Raw genomic sequence first — 20189 nt, forward strand, 5'->3', positions numbered from 1 at the left:
GGGCTTGTGTAATTTTTACCATTATATTCCCAGCATGTAGCATAGTGCTTGCTGAAAATAGGTACTATTGTTGAAAGGTTTTCTTTCTTCCTTTTTCTTTTTTAAGGCAATATTTAAAATTGTATGTATGGTGTGATTTAGTTTGTAACTTTTGCAAGTGTATGTCACTTACACTTAGCAAAATGACCTCAGAAGTTTTTGGAGTATTGTGCAAAATTGTAAAAATCCTATGTGACTTATCTTTTTAAATTTATTTAGAATCATCTACACCAAATGAAATGGTAAATATTGAAGGAATCTAATTTGATTTTCTTTTTCTTTTTTAGAGCAGTATACAAAGATGCTGATTTGTACCTATTAGACTCTCCTTTTGGATATCTAGATGTTTTAACAGAGAAAGAAATATTTGAAAGGTATGTTCTTGAATAATTTATAATACTCATTCTAAGAGACAAGAAAGAATGACTATACCACCATAGGCTACATATTATTCTTTGAGAAATAGGTCCACCACTGTGACTCAGTGTGGCATTATGTAATTTAGCTGCTTAAATCTGATCTTCCCTCCATGGTCAAGATCACTTCACTTTTCTGTCCACCTTATGCTGAACCAATGTCTCCCATCGCTGGTACTTTAACTGTCACTGTCTATGGAGTTTTGATAGTATTACTGTCTTGTGACACAGCTTATATTATTTTAATTGATTATTTTACTCAATTTTTTTAATTTACTTTTTAGTGTATTTTACTCCTTAGATAGTAAACGTCTTAAGGAACCAAAGAAGTTGAATGTTTTGATGTTTTAATATAGGTGAATGCTCTAATTATTCGTCTACCTCAATACCTCCTTCAGAACCTCTTTCTCAGTCATACAGAGCTTGGGTGTACGTTTTCTTGGAGCTCCCATTAGGGCTCAATGTATGTGAAGTTTCTAAGAGGAACAGTTGGCTATATGACTTGATTTTAAGGTATCAAAATGATTTTGTAGACTATGAAGTAGTTTAATCAGTAAGGATGTAGATGTATGTGTGTATTAAATTACCACATTATTCCTAGAAGCACCTTTCCTAGAATTTGGTTAAATTTAATATCTGTGATACTATTTTTACAATTCTGTAATTATAAATACCTTCTTACCTATATAAACTTTGCTAGTTGTATTAGTATGTTAAAGTGTAGTCTAGAATTATGGCTCTTTCTATAAAATATATAATGTTTTAATGCCTAAAAGAAATTGGTCTTCCTTAGATGGTTCTAGTCAGGATTTAATTCTACACTAGACGGAAATTTTGTTGGAGGAAGTTCAGATTTCTTATACAATTCTCAGGTTATTGTTGTGTTTTTAACAAGTAAATTAGTCTTAAGGTTTTTAAAATTAACTTTTTACTGGCATATAGTTACTTTATGATGTGTTAGGTCCTGCTTACAGTATAAACTTTGAGGTCTAAATTAGTGATCAACTTAAAATATAAAAGAAAAGGAGCAGAAAACTTAAAGAACAAGAAAGTTCTGACATTTTAGAAGGCATGTAGAAATATAGCCGCTAAGGAATCTTAAAGGTCATCCGATTCTCTCATTTTCTAGATGAATCAACCACAGCCCAAAGGGTAACTAGTTTGTTCAAAGTCAAATGTTTATTTAATGTCTGGTATTTAATTTCATTTTAGGTCTATTAACACTTAACTTTATGGTGTAGCATACTATAATAATTAAATAACACAATATTTCATTACATAATTAATCAAGAAGTACCAACTTAATTACTATTGAATATTTACTTTTAGAATTATTTAAGTGTAATAATAACATTTTATAATAGAAGTAATATACAGGAGTACATTAATAAAGTGTTAAAATATAATACATATACTATTGTAATAAAATGTTTATAAAATTAATATTTATATATTTTTATATTCTTAAAGCTGTATCTGTAAATTGATGGCTAACAAAACTAGGATTTTGGTCACTTCTAAAATGGAGCACTTAAAGAAAGCTGACAAAATATTAATTTTACATGAAGGTAGCATCTATTTTTATGGGACATTTTCTGAATTACAAAATCAGCGGCCTGACTTCAGCTCGAAGCTCATGGGATGTGACACTTTCGACCAGTTTACTGCAGAACGAAGAAATTCAATCATAACTGAGACTTTACGGCGTTTCTCATTAGAAGGAGATACTTCTGTGTCCTGGAATGAAACGAAAAAGCCTTCTTTTAAACAGACTGGAGAGTTTGGTGAAAAAAGGAAGAACTCCATTCTCAGTTCAATCAACTCTATAAGGAAATTTTCAGTTGTACAAAAGACTTCATTACAAATGAATGGTATCGAAGGAGCTGCTGATGCGCCTTTAGAGAGAAGACTATCCTTAGTTCCCCATTCTGAACCTGGAGAGGGGATCCTGCCTCGGAGCAATGCAGTCAACAGTGGCCCCACATTTCTGGGAGGGAGGAGGCAGTCCGTTCTGAACCTTATGACCGGCTCCTCAGTGAACCAAGGTCAAAGCATTCATCGAAAGACAGCGACATCCACACGAAAAATGTCACTGGCTCCTCAGGCAAGCTTAGCCGAAATAGATATATATTCAAGACGGTTATCTCAAGATACTGGCTTGGAAATAAGTGAAGAAATTAATGAAGAAGATTTAAGGGTGTGTATAAATTATCAGTGTGGTGTTTGGTTTTTTCTTTTGTCCACAGAGTGAAATGAAATACAGAGTAAATAGCAAAAGTTACTTAAATTTGAGTTTAGGATGAGGTTTATTTTTAAGATTCCCAAAGTCCAAAGTATGTACATTATGTAAGCAACTTCAAAATGTAGAGGAATCAACTATTTCCCCTTGTGATTTCCTTTTGTCTCTTACCATAAGATGTAAGTCAAAGCAAGGGCTATTATTGGTTCCTTTTCTAAGCAGTAATAATCATTATTATCAATTAGAAAAATTATAAATTATTATAAATCTGTTTCATTACCCCCTTAAAACCTCTGTAGGAAGAGGTGGAGTGAAAATAAATACATAAACAAATAGTAGCTTCAGTTATTGAGAGCCTAAAAAATGTTTCTGTATGCAGGTAGCCTCTCCAAGGCATATATACATCTAGTCTCTCAGCAGGACTAATTTTCTGGTTTATACATCAGTCTTGCCTGAACTTAGTTAAACCTGAGCTTTTTCATCTTTTAAATTGGCTTTATACATAGGATTTCTGGGCAGGTTTCTTTTAAAGAAGGTTTGTGAAATTCAACATATACTACTGCCAACTTTCAGGTAGAAAGTACTTTATATTAAGTTCTAAAGAATAAAATGCTTTCTTTCTTAAAATAGGAAGCAGTAGAAAGAGGAAGTTTTTATTTTTTAGTTTTACTAGAAGAGTTTCTTCAGTGCCTTGGATGAAATAGTGTTATAATCAATTGATATGTTTAATAGCTTAGATCAATTAAGAGTAGTGTGAACTTTGGCAAGTCGCATGCCATTTAATGTCTCAGGGCCAAAGTTTTCTTCTTTGTTAAATGAGGGAGCAGAATAGGTGATCTCTCAAGTACCTACTTCGTGTTTTATAATTTTGAAAAAGGTTTCCTAAAAGATAATTTATCTGTATGGTTGTAATTATCAATCTGATTGAATTTCTCAAACTGGATTCTATAAATTGAATGGTAAAGATGATCACTTTGACTGATAATAGTATTTGTTGATTGCTTCTAGTGCCATGACATAGAATAGAAGGGACCTGTCATTATCCTCATTTACAGATAAGAAAACTAAATTTTAGGAAAGTTTAGCTGCCTGAATTCAAGCAGCTCCTAGGAGGGCAATGGTAGAGTCCAATATCAAAACCAGGTTTATTTGACTTTAGAAATCTTTATACCTAACCAGAGTGCCATATTCTGATTTCATAGGGTTCTTTTCTCTGAGGTTCTAGCACTTCATCTGTAAATTTTGTTGGTAATAAAAAACTATCCTTTCCGTTTGAAATATCTGGAATTTCTCTCTTTCAAATTATTGAACTATAGCTCTCAAATAACAGATGAAGACTGAGGGTTAGATTTATGTAACTTAAGTCATAGTTGGGAAAGAGAATCCTAGCTACTACGGAATGTAGAAGCATCAGGCAGCCTTCAGGTCTATTGAAAGACCACTAGAGCTGGCAAAATTCCAAACTATATTTTTCCATGGACCACCCCCCACAAAGGAAAGAGTTAAATCAAGGGGATTCTGGGAAGCTTCAATTTACTAGTACCATTTATTGATAAAATGTGTGACACTGTTAAGCATTAAGATGGTAAAATTGTCCAAAAACAGTACAGTTGTATTATCAGTGATACTATGTTCACAGTTTAAAGAATTGCAGTGTTTCTCATTTTTACAAAAAGCTATCTTGCTCCAGTTTTACTGGCTGTAAAGTGACATAGCATGTGTCATTCATAATGGTTTATATTCATTGAAATTCACTTAGTTTCAGATAGTAATATTTATTTCCTCACTTTCAAAATAAGACCACAATTGTTGTATGAAATTATATTGCCTCATTGTAATAACCAGGATTTTTTTTTTACAGGATTGCTTTTTTGATGATGTGGAGAACATACCAGCAGTGACTACATGGAACACATACCTTCGATATATTACTGTCCACAAGAGCTTAATGTTTGTGCTAATTTGGTGCTTAGTCGTTTTTCTGGTTGAGGTAAGAATTTTCTATTATAACATATTAATGTGATTTAAAGTTAATTGGGAATAGTTTGGAAGAACTTATATATGTACACACATGTATACTTATGTATACTTGTATGTGTGCATGTGTGCTAAGTTGCTTTAATTGTGCCTGACATTTTGCAACCCTGTGGACTGTAGCCCGCCAGGCTTCTCTGTCCATGGGTTTCCCAGGCAAGACTACTGGAGTGGGTTGCCATTTCCTTCTCCATCAGATCAGATCAGTCGCTCAGTCGTGTCCGACTCTTTGCAACCCCATGAATCGCAGCACGCCAGGCCTCCCCGTCCATCACCAACTCCTGGAGTTCACTGAGACTCATGTCCATTGAGTCAGTGATGCCATCCAGCCATTTCATCCTCTGTCGTCCCCTTCTCCTCTTGCCCCCAATCCCTCCCAGCATCAAAGTCTTTTCCAATTAGTCAACTCTTCGCATGAGGTGGCCAAAGTACTGGAGTTTCAGCTTTAGCATCATTCCTTCCAAAGAAATCCCAGGGCTGATCTCCTTCAGAATGGACTGGTTGGATCTCCCAGCAGTCCAAGGGACTCTCAAGAGTCTTCTCCAACACCACAGTTGAAAAGCATCAATCCTTTGGCGCTCAGCCTTCTTCACAGTCCAACTCTCACATCCATACATGACCCCTGGAAAAACCATAGCCTTGACTAGATGGACCTTTGTTGGCAAAGTAATGTCTCTGCTTTTGAATATGCTATCTAGGTTGGTCATAACTTTCCTTCCAAGGAATAAGCGTCTTTTAATTTCATGGCTGCAGTCACCATCTGCAGTGATTTTGGAGCCCAGAAAAATAAAGTCTGACACTGTTTCCACTGTTTCCCCATCTATTTTCCATGAAGTGATGGGACCGGATGCCATGATCTTCGTTTTCTGAATGTTGAGCTTTAAGCCAACTTTTTCACTCTCCACTTTCACTTTCATCAAGAGGCTTTTGAGTTCCTCTTCACTTTCTGCCATAAGGGTCGTCATCTGCATATCTGAGGTTATTGATATTTCTTCTGGCAATCTTGATTCCAGTTTGTGTTTCTTCCAGTCCAGCGTTTCTCATTATGTACTCTGCATATAAGTTAAATAAACAGGGTGACAATATACAGCCTTGACCTACTCCTTTTCCTATTTGGAACCAGTCTGTTGTTCCATGTCCAGTTCTAACTGTTGCTTCTTGACCTGCATACACATTTCTCAAGAGGTAGATCAGGTGGTCTGGTATTCCCATCTCTTTCAGAATTTTCCACAGTTGATTGTGATCCACACAGTCAAAGGCTTTGGCACAGTCAATAAACCAGAAATAGATGTTTTTCTGGAACTCTCTTGCTTTTTCCATGATCCAGCAGATGTTGGCAATTTGATCTCTGGTTCCTCTGCCTTTTCTACAACCAGCTTGAACATCAGGAAGTTCACGGTTCACATATTGCTGAAGCCTGGCTTGGAGAATTTTCACCATTACTTTACTAGCATGTGAGATGAGTGCAATTGTGCAGTAGTTTGAGCATTCTTTGGCATTGCCTTTCTTTGGGATTGGAATGAAAACTGACCTTTTCTAGTCCTGTGGTCACTGCTGAGTTTTCCAAATGTGCTGGCATATTGAGTGCAGCACTTTCACAGCATCATCTTTCAGGATTTGGAATAGCTGAACTGGAATTCTATCACCTCCACTAGCTTTGTTCATAGTGATGCTTTCTAAGGCCCACTACATATACATAAATATAAGTGTATATGTATATATGTAATTTTATATTATAAAATTATTTTGTTACTTCATACATAGTATATAAAATATACTTAAGCACATATCTTCTATATGAAGAGTTTTTAATAGAGTGATTCAAAACCTCAAAGTAGAACGCTCTGTATGAATTGAAATTAACAAAGAAAATTATTTGTACTAAATTTTAAACTCATTTAACTCTTATTAAATATGCTGATGATGAATCGCCAGCTTTAAAATACTACTTCCTCACAAAATTAAATAAATATATATTAGTGGCTTTGCAACCATTTTAAACAAGCCTTTCAAAGATTCAGATCACCCATTTGCTTCAGAATTCTTTTGTTTTCACGCCACTGCTGTGATCTCTTTACCATGCCCCTGGAAAAGAGACACATCAAATCACTAGGTTAAAATAAAAGAGGGGGTAGTACATCACCAGTTCAGCACCAGGTAAGAGGTTTCCAAATCTGGTTGGTGGATGAGGTTTTTCTCTAGGTCAGGAGGAGCCACTTAAATGTTAAAAGAGGCTTGGCAGAGGATGTCTGTGGTAAAGTGGCTTTGAGGCAGGATGGAGAATACCCTTCGATTGTCTAAAGGAGGCAATTGTAACTCAAAACCAGTCAATGGCTTCCCATAAGGAAATCTGGGATCAGTTTCACTAAAACTTATTTAACAACATAAGATGAAGATACAGATTTCTTTTTTTCCTGTAAACATTTTCTACTTTTTTAATGTGGGTCGTTGGTTAAAGTAAAACAAGCAGATGAACACTATGTGCATACGAGAAAACACATCTGGATTGGATTCAGCCTTGTATGACCACACTAGGTAAATCTCAGAGGATACTGCTGGATGTCTCCCACTGCAGAGCCTGAGTCCAGCATAAAGACCCAGGTTGCCTTCAGGGGAGATATGACTTGGGTGAAGTATTGCCTCTCCTGAGCGCATATAGTTCTATGCATACATCAAACCCAAGCTTAAAACTCCGTCATTGTCTTGTTGTTGTTTAGTCACTAAGTCGTGTCCAACTCTTTTGCGACCCCACGGACTATAGCCCGCCAGGCTCCTCTGTCTATGGGATTTCCCAGGCAAGAATACTAGAGTGGGTTGTCATTTCCTCCTTGAAGGGATCTTTTTGACTCCTGGACTGAACCCACATCTCCTGCATTGGCAGGCAGATCTTTACCACTGAGCCACCAGAGAAGTTCCTGTTGTCTTATTAGGCTGTTTCTAACCTCAGTTAAGAAGTCTACATAAAATGTTATCACTCTTCCCTGACCAAGTAGTGGAAAATATCTAAAGGTATATACCAAAAGTTTTATATACCACTCTACCTGTAAAGTGTTGGTTTCCAATTGGTCTTTGAGTTTTGATGATATCTTATCTTTTGCTCTCCTATTATTTTTACATTAATAAAACAAATGGAGGCTGGATGTGAGGTACAATACAGCAGAGTGTCACCTCTGGAATCAGACTGACCTGACTGTGAATTTTATTTCTGTGTTCTTAACACCATTTACACCGAACAAGTTAGATAACCTCTTTTAAGCCTCAGTTTCCTCATCTATAAAACGGAGGTTGTAATAGTACCCATTTCATAGGTCATTTCTGTGAGTGAAGAGATGATTATAAAGCACTTACTGTAGGGCTTGGCACATAGTGAGCAATGTTAGTTGCTATTCTGACTAATATCCTTAACATCTATCATCATTATAAAGCTCAAGCTAATTTGAAGTGAACAAATCCACAGCAGAGATATAATGAAATTTTCAAGAATCCCTTTTATACTTTAATGAAAATATGGGCTGAGTAACTTGACACTCTCACATGAGTAACAAATTGCACTGAAAAGTATTTTTAATTTACCTCATTAATCTCTGCCAGTTATGCCAAATGACCAGCATTAATGTGAATGAAACTCATTCCTGTGTCACATTTAATCTCAAACCAGCACTTTGTTAATAATCTGAACCCCTTCCTTGAAGATCAACATTGCTTGAATGTCTTTAGTTTTATGAGAAAAAATGGTTCTGTGAATGTGGTAGTGATTTATATTCACTTATAAGACCCTTGCCCATGCAAAGCTGTAGAGCTGAACTTATACACCTTTCAAAACAGTGTCAGTTCAGTTCAGTTCAGTCGCTCAGTCGTGTCCGACTCTTTGTGACCCCATGAATCACAGCACGCCAGGTCTCCCTGTCCATCACCAACTCCCGGAGTTCACTCAGACTCACATTCATCAAGTCAGTGATGCCATCCAGCCATCTCATCCTCTGTCGTCCCCTTCTCCTCCTACCCCCAATCCCTCCCAGCATCAGAGTCTTTTCCAGTTAGTCAACTCTTCGCATGAGGTGGCCAAAGTACTGGAGTTTCAGCTTTAGCATCATTCCTTCCAAAGAAATCCCAGGGCTGATCTTCAGAATGGACTGGTTGCATCTCCTTGCAGTCCAAGGGACTCTCAAGAGTCTTCTCCAACACCACAGTTCAAAAGCATCAATTCTTCGGCACTCAGCCTTCTTCACAGTCCAACTCTCACATCCATACATGACCACAGGAAAAACCATAGCCTTGACTAGAAGGACCTTTGTTGGCAAAGTAATGTCTCTGCTTTTGAATATGCTGTCTAGGTTGGTCATAACTTTCCTTCCAAGGAGTAAGCGTCTTTTAATCTCATGGTTGCAGTCACCATCTGCAGTGATTTTGGAGCCCAAAAAAACAGTGTATAGTTAATTAATTAGTGACTGAGCATAGAGCCTCTGAGCATATGTACAATATTATTAGCTCACTTACTCAAGATGACAGTGGTCCTTTGTCTTCAGGCTGGAATCCAAACTACAACACAGGATGTAAATGTTGTATAACTTCCCATTTTTAATTGAACTCACAATTATTGCAAAAACTTGTCTTTTGTAGGAAAAAAATTGATAACGTAATTTTCTAGGCAAGAAATAATAGATAAATGATGAGTCTTTTCAGGTCAGTGTCCTGAATGCATTTCCAATTAACTGACTCTCAAAATTTTGAATAACAAAAACTTAGTGATAGTAGACAAAGAGTGACCATTTTCATTATGTGCATAGTTAGACAGCTAAACAAATCATTCAGATGTTCACAGTTCTCTCATATTCTTTGAATCAAAATTTACATAATTTTTCTGTTCGACTAAGCTCCTTTCTTGATACTAGTGGGCCCTTTCTCATTACCACTGAAATATTTCATGTGTGCTTTGCATCATAGTACAAGTACTAATCCAGGAAGATAGTTTAGATCTTTTAAATATTGTTTAATAGAGCTTCATATTCAACATGATCAGAGACCCAAAGAAAAGTTAAGATCCACTTCTTCCTTTGTGAAAGTGATGTATCCATTTTTAATTTTCACAGGGGTCATACTTCAGTGTAGATTTGTAGTATATATAATTATAATTTTATAGAATGGGTTTTTGCAGAAGTTTTATTGTTTTAATGTATTTATTTTTAACTGAAGGATAATTTCTTTACAATATTGTGTTGGTTTCTGCCATACATAAACATGAATCAGCCATAGGTATACCAGGGAACATTTCATGCAAAGTAAAGGACAGAAATGATATGGACCTAACAGAAGCCAAAGATACTAAGAAGATGTGGCAAGAATACACAGACAAACTGTATAAAAAAGATCTTCATGACCCAGATAATCACGATGGTATGATTGCTCACCTAGAGCTAGACACCCTGGAATATGAAGTCAAGTGGGTCTTCTGTGCATTCTTGCCACCTCTTCTTATTATCTTCTGCTTCTGTTAGGTCCATTTAGTTTCTGTCCTTTATTGTGCCCAAACTTGCAAGAAATGTTCCCTTGGTATCTCTAATTTTCTTGAAGAAATTTCCCATTTCTTTCCCATTCTGTTGTTTTCTTCTATTTCTTTGCATTTTTCACTTAAAAGACTTTCTTTTCTCTCCTTGCTATTCTCTGAAACTCTGCATTCATATAGTCTTTCCCATTCTGTTGTTTTCCTCTATTTCTTTGCATTTTTCACTTAAAAGACTTTCTTTTCTCTCCTTGCTATTCTCTGAAACTCTGCATTCATATAGTCTTTCCCATTCTGTTGTTTTCCTCTATTTCTTTGCATTTTTCACTTAAAAGGCTTTCTTTTCTCTCCTTGCTATTCTCTGAAACTCTGCATTCATATAGTTCCTTTTCTCCTTTGCCTGTAGTTTCTCTTCTTTTCTCAGCTATTTGTCAGACCTCCTCAGAAAACCATTTTGCCTTACTGCATTTCTTTTTCTTAAGGATGGGTTTGATCACAGCCTCCTGTACAGTGTTACAAACCTCTCTCCATAGTTCTTCAGGCACTCTTTCTATCAGATCTAATCCCTTGAATCTATTTGTCACTTCCACTGTATAGTCATAAGGGATTTGATTTAGTGGCGTAGTGGTTTTCCCTAGGTTCTTCAATGGCGTAGTGGTTTTCCCTGTGTTCTTCAATTTAAGTCTTAATTTTGCCATAAGGAGTTCATGATCTAAGCCACAGTTAGCTCCCGGTCTTGTTTTTGCTGACTGTACAGAGCTTCTCAATCATTGGCTGCAAAGCATGTAAACAGTCTCATTTCGGTATTGACCATCTGGTGATGTCCATGTGCAGAGACAGTTCTTGTGTTGTTGGAAGAGGGTGTTTTTTTATGACCAGCATGTTCTTTGGTAAAACTGTTAGCCTTAGCCCTTCTTCATTTTGTACTCCAAGGCCAAACAAACCTAGACAGCATATTAAAAAGCAGAGATATCACTTTGCCAACAAAGGTCTTTGTAGTCCAAGCTATGGTTTTTCCAGTAGTCATGTATGAATGTGAGAGTTGCTAAGAAGGCTGAGCACTGAAGAACTGATGCTTTCAAATTGTGCTGGAGAAGATTCTCCAGCAAGGAGATAAATCAATTGATCCTAAAAGAAATGAAACCTGAATATTCATTGTAATGATTGGTGCTGAACCTGAAGCTCCAAAATACTTTTGCTACCTACTACAATTAGACAGCTCACTGGAAAAGACCGACGCTGGGAAAGATTGAGGGCAATAAGGGAGAAGAGTGTGACAGGATGAGATGGTTGGATGACATTACTCACTGAATGGACATGAGTTTGAACAAACTCCAGCAGATAGTGAAGGACAGGGAAGCCTGGCTTGCTGCAGTTCATGAGGTTGCAGTCAGACATGACTTAGCTACTGAACAACAACAAATTATCTATAGTGTGTTAATTTATTAAGTGAATCAGTATACCTTTATATTTTTGTGCTGTTTTCTTTATGATAGCATAGTATCTTCTGTTAAGTTCTTAGATATTAGAACCAAGGATACAGGCTTTAGAATTTCTATTATGTTGGTCTCTCTAGTGCTTCTATTTGGCAGTGCATCATTGACTAGATAGAAAAGAAATGCAAATAATAAGGTAGGAGGCAGTGCCCACCTTTTCTTTTGCAACAACCAGAGTATATTATTGTTGCCTCGAATAACTAAAGATCACATTTGGTCCTTCTATGCCTGTGTTTTAAGAAATGTGTTAGAGAACTGCTACGTACTATTCTTAAATGACTTCATCTCTGTTTCTTTTTAAAAAGTATGTTATTTTTATTTTTTACAATTTATTAATTTTTGGCCATTCTGCATCTTCATTGGTGTGGAGGCTTTTTTGGTGCATAGCTGTGGTGAGTTGGGACTGCTCTCTAAGTTGCAGCGAATGGGCTTCTCATTGCAGTGGTTTCTCTTGTTGCTGATTGCAGGCTCTAGGGCACATGGACTCAGTAATTGTAGCTCCCGGGCTTTAGAGCACAGGCTTAGTAGGGGCTTCCCTGGTGGTTCAGTGGTAAAGATTCCTCCTGGTGATGTAGGAGATAGGAGTTTAATCCCTGCTCTGGGAAGAGCCTGTGTGCTGTGCTGCAGCAAAGTCTGTCCTCTTTGTTTCTTAATGAGGAATCCCTCAATATATATTATGCTCCCATAATACCTTAATGATAGTTATACCTTTATTGATAGTAATACTTTCAAGGCAGTATTGCTTAGCAAGGGTCTATGTTTTAGGGCATGATTTAACCTGCAAAGCATTGAAATCTGTGATTAAGTCTTGACAAGGTGTCACTTTACTCTTACTGCCTCTTACTCTTTACTCATTCATTCAGCCACTTACTCATTCAACACATATTTTTCAAGTTCTTTCAATATGCCAAGCATGATTCTATATGCTCTGTTTACAGCGAAGACAAAACAGAACATACCAATGGATTACACCAATGTACTTATGTTTACAGTGTAAACAGAATTCACAATACTGTATTCCTTTGGTGAAAGCTCAAAATGCCAATACTGTTTTAACAGGTCTTCATTTAAACATAGATCTTCTTGTGTGGCTTGGAAGGTAGCTCTGAATTCTATAGATGTACAGAACTTATGAATTGGTTCTGGTTCTTTATACTACATAAAATGTCATCTGCATTTTAAAATGTTTTTAAAACATTTTAAAAATATTTTATGTGATTAGTATATAATTCCTTTCTGTTTAGTATATAATTTCTTTCTGTTTATATAATTATAAATAAAATTATATAATTTCCATTTTGTATTTAAATGTTTTAAAATAAAAAACATTTGTGTTTTTTAAGTATCTTCTTATTCATCCCTTCCTTTGTTTATTAAGGATAGATTTACTGAATGCCTACTATCTCTTGGATATTGTTATAGACACTAAGCTAAGCATGCAATGGGAAAGAGGACAGATGGCTCCTCCTTGATCTTATGAAGCACTTTCTGAGGGAGAAGACAGATGGTAAATAAGTTTTGATGGAAATAATCACAGAATGTAGTGAGTTCCATAAAGAGATAAATAGTGGGCTAAAATAAAGCTGGACAGAGAGGACAGGAAGGTCTTCCTGAAGAAATGACATTTAGTTGACACCTGAAGCATAAAAAGTACTCCAGACATGCAGAAACTGGGGCAAATACAAAGGACTTGGAGAAGTTTGGTGAATTGTGGAAACTAAGCGAAGGCCAGCACATTTGGAGGAATGGGAGAAAGTGGTGAGTGGCATATCATGTGGTGACACTGAAAAAGTAAATCAAAGCCAGGTCTGCAGAAGCATTCACTGAAGAACTTCAGTTTTATTTTAAGTGCAATAGGAAAACTTTGAACGCCTTCTTTCAAGGTATGATATGATTTTTTATGTTTAAAAAAAGATCACTGTGGTATATGGAAAATGGATTGGATAGGGACAAGAGGGAAGGTAGGAACATCTGTTATGACAGGAAAAGATAGCTCTTATTAACTAGGCTAAACAGCCACAGTGTTCAGACCCTTAAGGCATATTTAAAAGTCTACAGATATTTCAGTGAAATATTTAAGAGTATCTACTTTGAAGTTCATTGAAGTTCTTCATGATGGACCACCAGACCACCTGACCTGCCTCCTGAGAAATCTGTATGTAGGTCAAGAACCAACAGTTAGTACTGGACATGGAACAACAGACTGGTTCCAAATTGGGAAAGGAGTATGTCAAGGCTGTTTATTGTCACCCTGCTTATTTAACTTATATGCAGAGTACATCATACAAAAGGGCACGCTGGATGACACACCAGCTGGAATCAAGATTACCAGGAGAAATATTAATAACCTCAGATATGCAGATGACACCACCCTTATGGCAGAAAGTGAAGAGGAACTAAAGAGCCTCTTGATGAAGGTGAAAGAGGAGAGTGAAAAAGCTGGCTTCAATATCAACATTCAGAAAACTATGATCATGGCATCTGGTCCCATCACCTCATGGCAAATAGATGGGGAAACAGTGGAAACAGTGAGAGACTTTATATTCTTGGGCTCCAAAATCAGTGCAGATGGTGACTGCAGCCATGAAATTAAAAGATGCTTGCATGACAAACCTAGACAGTGTATTAAAAAGCAGCGACATCACTTTGCCAACAAAGGTCACTTTGCCAAACATGGTTTTTCCGGTAGTCGTGTATGGATGTGAGAGTTGGACTATAAAGAAAACTGAGTGTTGAAGAATTGATGCTTTTGAACTGTGGTGTTGGAGAAGACTCTTGAGAGTCCCTTTGCAAGGACATCCAACCAGTCCATCCCAAAGGAAATCAGTCCTGAATATTCTTTGGAAGGACTGATGCTAAAGCTGAAACTCCAATACTTTGGCCACCAGATGCGAAGAACTGACTCCTTAGAAAAGACCCTGATGCTGGAAAAGATTGAAGGCGGGAGGTGAAGGGGACAGCAGAAGAGGAGATGGTTGGATGGCATCACCTACTCAATGGACATAAGTTTGAACAAGCTCTGTTAGTTGGTGATGGATAGCAAAGCCTGGCATGCTGCAGTCCATGTGGTCTGAAAGAGTTGGACATGACTGAGTGACTGAACTGAACTGAAGTTCTTCATGATAGAATGTTGGATCATTATACCTCTTTTGGTTATATTCACATTTCTGAACCTTTTCTATACCCGATCTTGGCAGTGTTCTCTTTTCATGCCTATTTTCTTTTGTGGTGAGTGTCAGACTTGTACTGGCCCGGTTATGTAATGGTAGGTTCCTCCTATGTCTTGAATATATTCTTGCTCTAGTTCTCCATCACATCTTGTTTTTGAAACCATACTGTTGGAGTTTTACTACATACATCATCAACCTTTATCTATCACATCTCCAAGGATGTTTACTAGTTAATTTATCATAATAAGTCTTTCAGATATAGGCACTTGGCTTCTCTTTGAATATATATATACTATGGTCCTCTAGTCCCAACATGCCATTATTTTTTAAATCATACAGACAAATCATCTATATAATTTAAATCATGATTTAGCTTCTAAATACTGGCTACTAGTTTTTCATTTGTGGTCATTTGCAAAGTCTGTGAGTGATCATGTTGACTGTTCATGGATCTATCCTTAGAGAACACTGTCATCAGGCTCCTGATGATTAGACGGGTATAGAATAAGTGTATGCAGGTGGTGAGCATGTGCATGTGAGTGTGTCCAACTCTTTGCGACCCCATGGACTGCATCCCACCAGGCTCCTCTGTTCATGGACTTTTCCAGTCAAGAATACTGGAGTGGGTTGCCATTTCCTCCTCCAGGGGATCTTCCCAACCCAGGGATCAAACCCACATCTCTCATGTTGCAGGCAGGTTATTTACCACTGAGCCACCTGGGAATAAGTACTCTGGCTAAAACCCTATGGAGCTAATAGGCTTAGTTTATTCATGCACTGTCCAGTACAGTATCCACCTGCTATGTGTGACAATGTAAATTAAGTTATTTAAAATGAAACAAAATATAACATTCAGTTCCCCAGTCACCCACACTGGCCACATTTCAAGGGATCAAGTGCCACTTGTATTAAGTGGTAATCACACTGAACAGTGCAGATATTGAACATTTCTATTTTTGTGGAAGTTTCTGTTGGACATTGCTGATCTAGACTATACCCTTTTCAACATAAGGAATGCTTCTTCAAACCCTAACAAAGCTGAAAATAATGACCTTTTTACTTTTGTTCTTTAGTCTTTCAGGACTTGTCATTCTATCTTAAACTGCATGAACTTTATAACCTCAGACATTTTAGAAATTAAATGCTAGAACTTGCCTGCTCAATTGTTTATACATGCCCCAGACATTTTTATTAAAGTCATTATGTCAAGTCCTTGGAAACGTTTGTGTTCCAGTCAGTAAAAGCAGTTTGGGTTGGTAGTTCCATAAGTGGTCTCTGTTGACAAGAGCCATGAAATACCTTTATATTGCACAGATTAGACCAGGGTCTTTGAACAACTGCTTTGGTTGTTCCATAGTAAATATTATAGAATATTTATTTCTTGGATTTACTCACATTCAGAGAAGTTGGAATGCCAACATTGTTGACACTTCTTTCATTGGAACAAAGAGGGACTACAATAACCAAAGGGTAACTGAGAAATATACCCTTTGATTTGATTAGTAATTTGATTAGTATTGGGAAATCAGAAAACATTTTTACTGGAACAGAGACTTTTGAAGTAGCAAGATTATTGTTCAGTTTCTTGTCATTTTGAATTCACTTGAATTTCAAGGAGACAAAGGTACTTTTTGTCAATAGGTGCATGGAGGCCATGTGTAATGAAAAAGTAGGAAATTGTGAATGATGCCATTAGCTTTTTCATTATGATACTCCAATCTGATAGGCAAATTTACGTAAAGTGGGGCTTCCCTCGTAGCTCGTCAGTAAAGAATCTACTTGCAATGCAGGAGACATCAGTTCAATTCCTGGGTCTGGAAGATCTCCTGGAGAAGGAAATGACAACCCACTCCACTTCTTGCTTGGAGAATCCCACGGACCGGGAAGCCTGGCAGGCTACCGTCCATGGGGTTGCAAAGAGTCAGACACGACTTAATGACTAAACCACCACTATATACTATTTAGACTCTAAGACTTCATAATGTAATTTCTTAATTACTGCTAACTATTCTCCATAGTTTTTATGTGATACTGTTAAATGCTTAAGTTGATTATGAAATAATACATAGATTTCTTATAGCAAGCATATTTGTTTCTCCCCTATTTGTTTTTTGTCTGTGTTCATTTTCAAATTTTTTTATTTTGCTTACAGTTTCTCCTATTTTTCTATTTGATTCTTTGTTAAAGTTATTATTGGTCTAATTGCATACTATCAGTCTTATAATTGTGTAAATATTTCTAGTATTATGATTGTGTTGGTATCATCGCAAGATTGTTTCCCCACAGTGTTTTAGGAAATTGGAATGCCAAATTGAAATAGAACAGAGTTCAGATAATAAACAAATGATAGTTCATTTTTTTTAGTTATGATATAGAATATATGTTCCTCAGCCAAAAATTTCCACCATGAGAAAGCCCACATAGTGCCAGTAGTATGTTTTAATGTGAATGCACTTTATTAAAACACTGTGAATTTTTGCCCTTTTGAAATGTTAACCAAGTTTCCTGAATATGTATCTCATCCTTTCTCATAACTAATTGGACTTATAGTTGAGTCCCTCATAATCATTGTATGACAAATTAAATTATTTATAGCCACCAACGAGATCAATTATCTGCCAGCAGGCTGAGAGTAATCTCTTCATAAGAAACAAACTTTATTACTTAAAACATTTAACTGCAGTGTTAGCTCTTCTGTGAGGTTCAATGAATAGTTCCTGTTGAATGAAGGAGAGAAATGAATAAGTATTTTATTTGGTGAAATTTGAATTCCATTAGCTTAACATGGTCTCACCTCAAATAGTTCCTAGAACAATTATGGCAGCTTTTGGACCCAGGAAAGTAAAGCCAAGGAAAATAAAATTGCGTGTATTTTGATATTGGTCATGATGGAATTAGAGGTGGGTGTGGGAAAAATGGGAAAAGAGGATGGAAAAAGTCAAGTGTGTGTTGTTCCCTTCCAGGTGGCCGCTTCTTTGGTTGTGTTGTGCCTATTTCCGAAGTGAGTATTCCATGTCCTATTGTGGATTGTATTTTGTTTCTGTTGATTATTTGGGTTTTATTAAACATTGTAATTTCTACTCTGCTTCATTTCCCCACAGTAATGTAGTAGAGAATTGAGTTCTTTTGTTTAAAATTGTGTGTGCAGTTTTTGTAGCTCATTATCAATTTTTAAAAGATTTAGTCGTGTTTAGTTTCCATAAAATGCAATAACAATGTTTGAGATGACCTTGCACAGTTAGTATTTGAAATTTTATCTATTTCAGTGGTGGAAAGCTTAGTCTGCTTTCTTGCAATAGTAAGTCCTTCAGGTTAAAGGCATAAATTCTGCTAATGAAATATGTTGTATTTCTTTGGACTCAAATTCAGCATCATTTACATGTATTGGTAATTCATTGGAAAAGTTTGGTTGTCAAATAATAATTTCCTTTTGCTTTACAGAATATTTTTTCAAGACAAAGGAAACAGTACTAAGAGTGCAAATAACAGTTATGCAGTGATCATCACCAGCACCAGCTCGTATTATATTTTTTACATTTATGTGGGAGTGGCTGACACTTTGCTTGCTCTAGGACTCTTCAGAGGTTTACCACTGGTGCATACTCTAATCACAGTGTCAAAAACTTTACACCACAAAATGCTACAGTCTGTTCTTCAAGCCCCTATGTCAACCCTCAACACGTTGAAAACAGGTACTTAACTAGATGTACAAGATGAAGCTGCTGCTCCTCCACAAAGAGGGCCTATAAGTTGGTTGATTTTGTAGTGATAACACTGGCTTTTGCATGGAGGCATTTACCCTTCGTTGAGCTTCCTTATGTTGGGCGTGGGCCTGTCTCGGGTATTATAGGCTCTCAGGTACTGTCACTCTTCATATTTCTGTTTATTAGAGTAGCACAGTTTGTTAGGACATGATGCTGATGGGACTATAGCAGCAGAAGCAGCCCCTTCTGAGTCAAATATCCTTCTCTCTTCAGGTATTTGAGCTAGCTCCCTTCTAGGTATCTTGTTGTCAATGTATAGTGCTGTTTAAAAGGGGAGATGATTTGAAGAGATCCAAAAAGCAAAATTCTTTTACTAATGAAGTATTTTGATGAGATAGAGTAATCTAGTTTCATATAACTGTTCAAAGATAATCCCATAAATTCATTCCAGGTTTTATTTTAAATGGGTTGGGGTATCCCAGATATATTTTGAAAATACTTTTGACACTATCATAGAGGTTGGTAAAGGAGTACAAGCTTTTAGTTATAAGATCAGTAAGGTCTGAAGATCTAGTGTATAATGTGGTGACCATAATTGATAAGAACTGGAATATTTGATTATAAAGGAAAAAATAATTTCCAAGTCAGAGTTTTAGAGTAATTTGTATCTAAAAACCTCAAGATAAAAATTAACCATCATTTTTTTTCTGGGTAATAACATTTCAGTGTTAATATTCAAGAGGATCTTCCTTATATTTATTCTGAAGCCCTCGTGTGTCACCAAAGTCTTGCCCCATTTGGATATACTCATCACCATGCTTCCATTTTAGAGCTAAGATGTTTTAGACCTAAAAGGGAATGTCCAATTACCTTCATCCAGTGATTTCATTTTTTTTCAATGGGAGAGCTGAGCTCCAGAGAAGGTAGGGGTTTTACCCAAGATTCTAGCAGTGAGAAACAGGCAATGAGATATAATGGAAGGAGCATGGGCATTGTTTGAGCTCTGTCTTGTCCTCTTAAGGGTGATCATCATGGGCAAGTTACTCTTCTGAGACTTGCATCCACATCTGTAAAATGAGAAAAGGAATTCTTATCTCAAAAGACCATTGTGAAATGAAACAAGGTCATCACCTACTGGCCATTACATAGCCAACATCAGGTCAATGCCAATTACCCACTCTTATTCCCTTGCTATTGTTTCCCATCTGAAATATACTAAGCACCAGAATGATGTTTTTTTTTTCTTTTTTTTACCAAAGTGAGTTTCATTTTCTACACAAAATAAATACCATAGGCTACTCCCCCCACAATTTTTTATTTATTTATGAAAAGGTATACAAATATGATTGATTAAATATGCTAAATAATGTATCATTAGTAAGGACTAGGAGATAGTGACAGAAAATAAGCATTGGATAATTCCTACATAAAGCTTTTTGCTGAGGGCTCAGATTGACACAAAATAAATGTGACATGGTCCCAGTGACCTCTCAAAATCTGCAATCTAGAAAAAAGAGATAAGACATGTATACAAGCAACTATACAACATGTATATAATTATTATAACACAGAAGTGCTGACAAGATATAGC

General features: G+C 36.5%; 1 protein-coding gene across 4 annotated transcripts in view; it reads left to right on the forward strand.

The window, feature by feature from the left end:
* CFTR (CF transmembrane conductance regulator) overlaps positions 1-20189 on the forward strand; it is a 264214-nt gene that overhangs the window by 166520 nt on the left and 77505 nt on the right. For all 4 annotated transcript variants that reach the window (XM_086396784.1, XM_086396783.1, XM_086396785.1 and 1 more), the window contains exons 13-17: positions 327-413; positions 1926-2652; positions 4556-4684; positions 17858-17895; positions 18336-18586. In XM_086396784.1, coding sequence (XP_086252910.1) covers positions 327-413; positions 1926-2652; positions 4556-4684; positions 17858-17895; positions 18336-18586 — 1232 coding nt within the window. The remainder of the gene's footprint in view (positions 1-326; positions 414-1925; positions 2653-4555; positions 4685-17857; positions 17896-18335; positions 18587-20189) is intronic.

Source organism: Bos grunniens, chromosome 4 (genome assembly GCF_055505025.1).
Source record: "Bos grunniens cultivar Pamir isolate PY7600 chromosome 4, Bosgru_T2T1.0, whole genome shotgun sequence".
NCBI classification, from domain to species: Eukaryota; Metazoa; Chordata; class Mammalia; order Artiodactyla; family Bovidae; genus Bos; species Bos grunniens.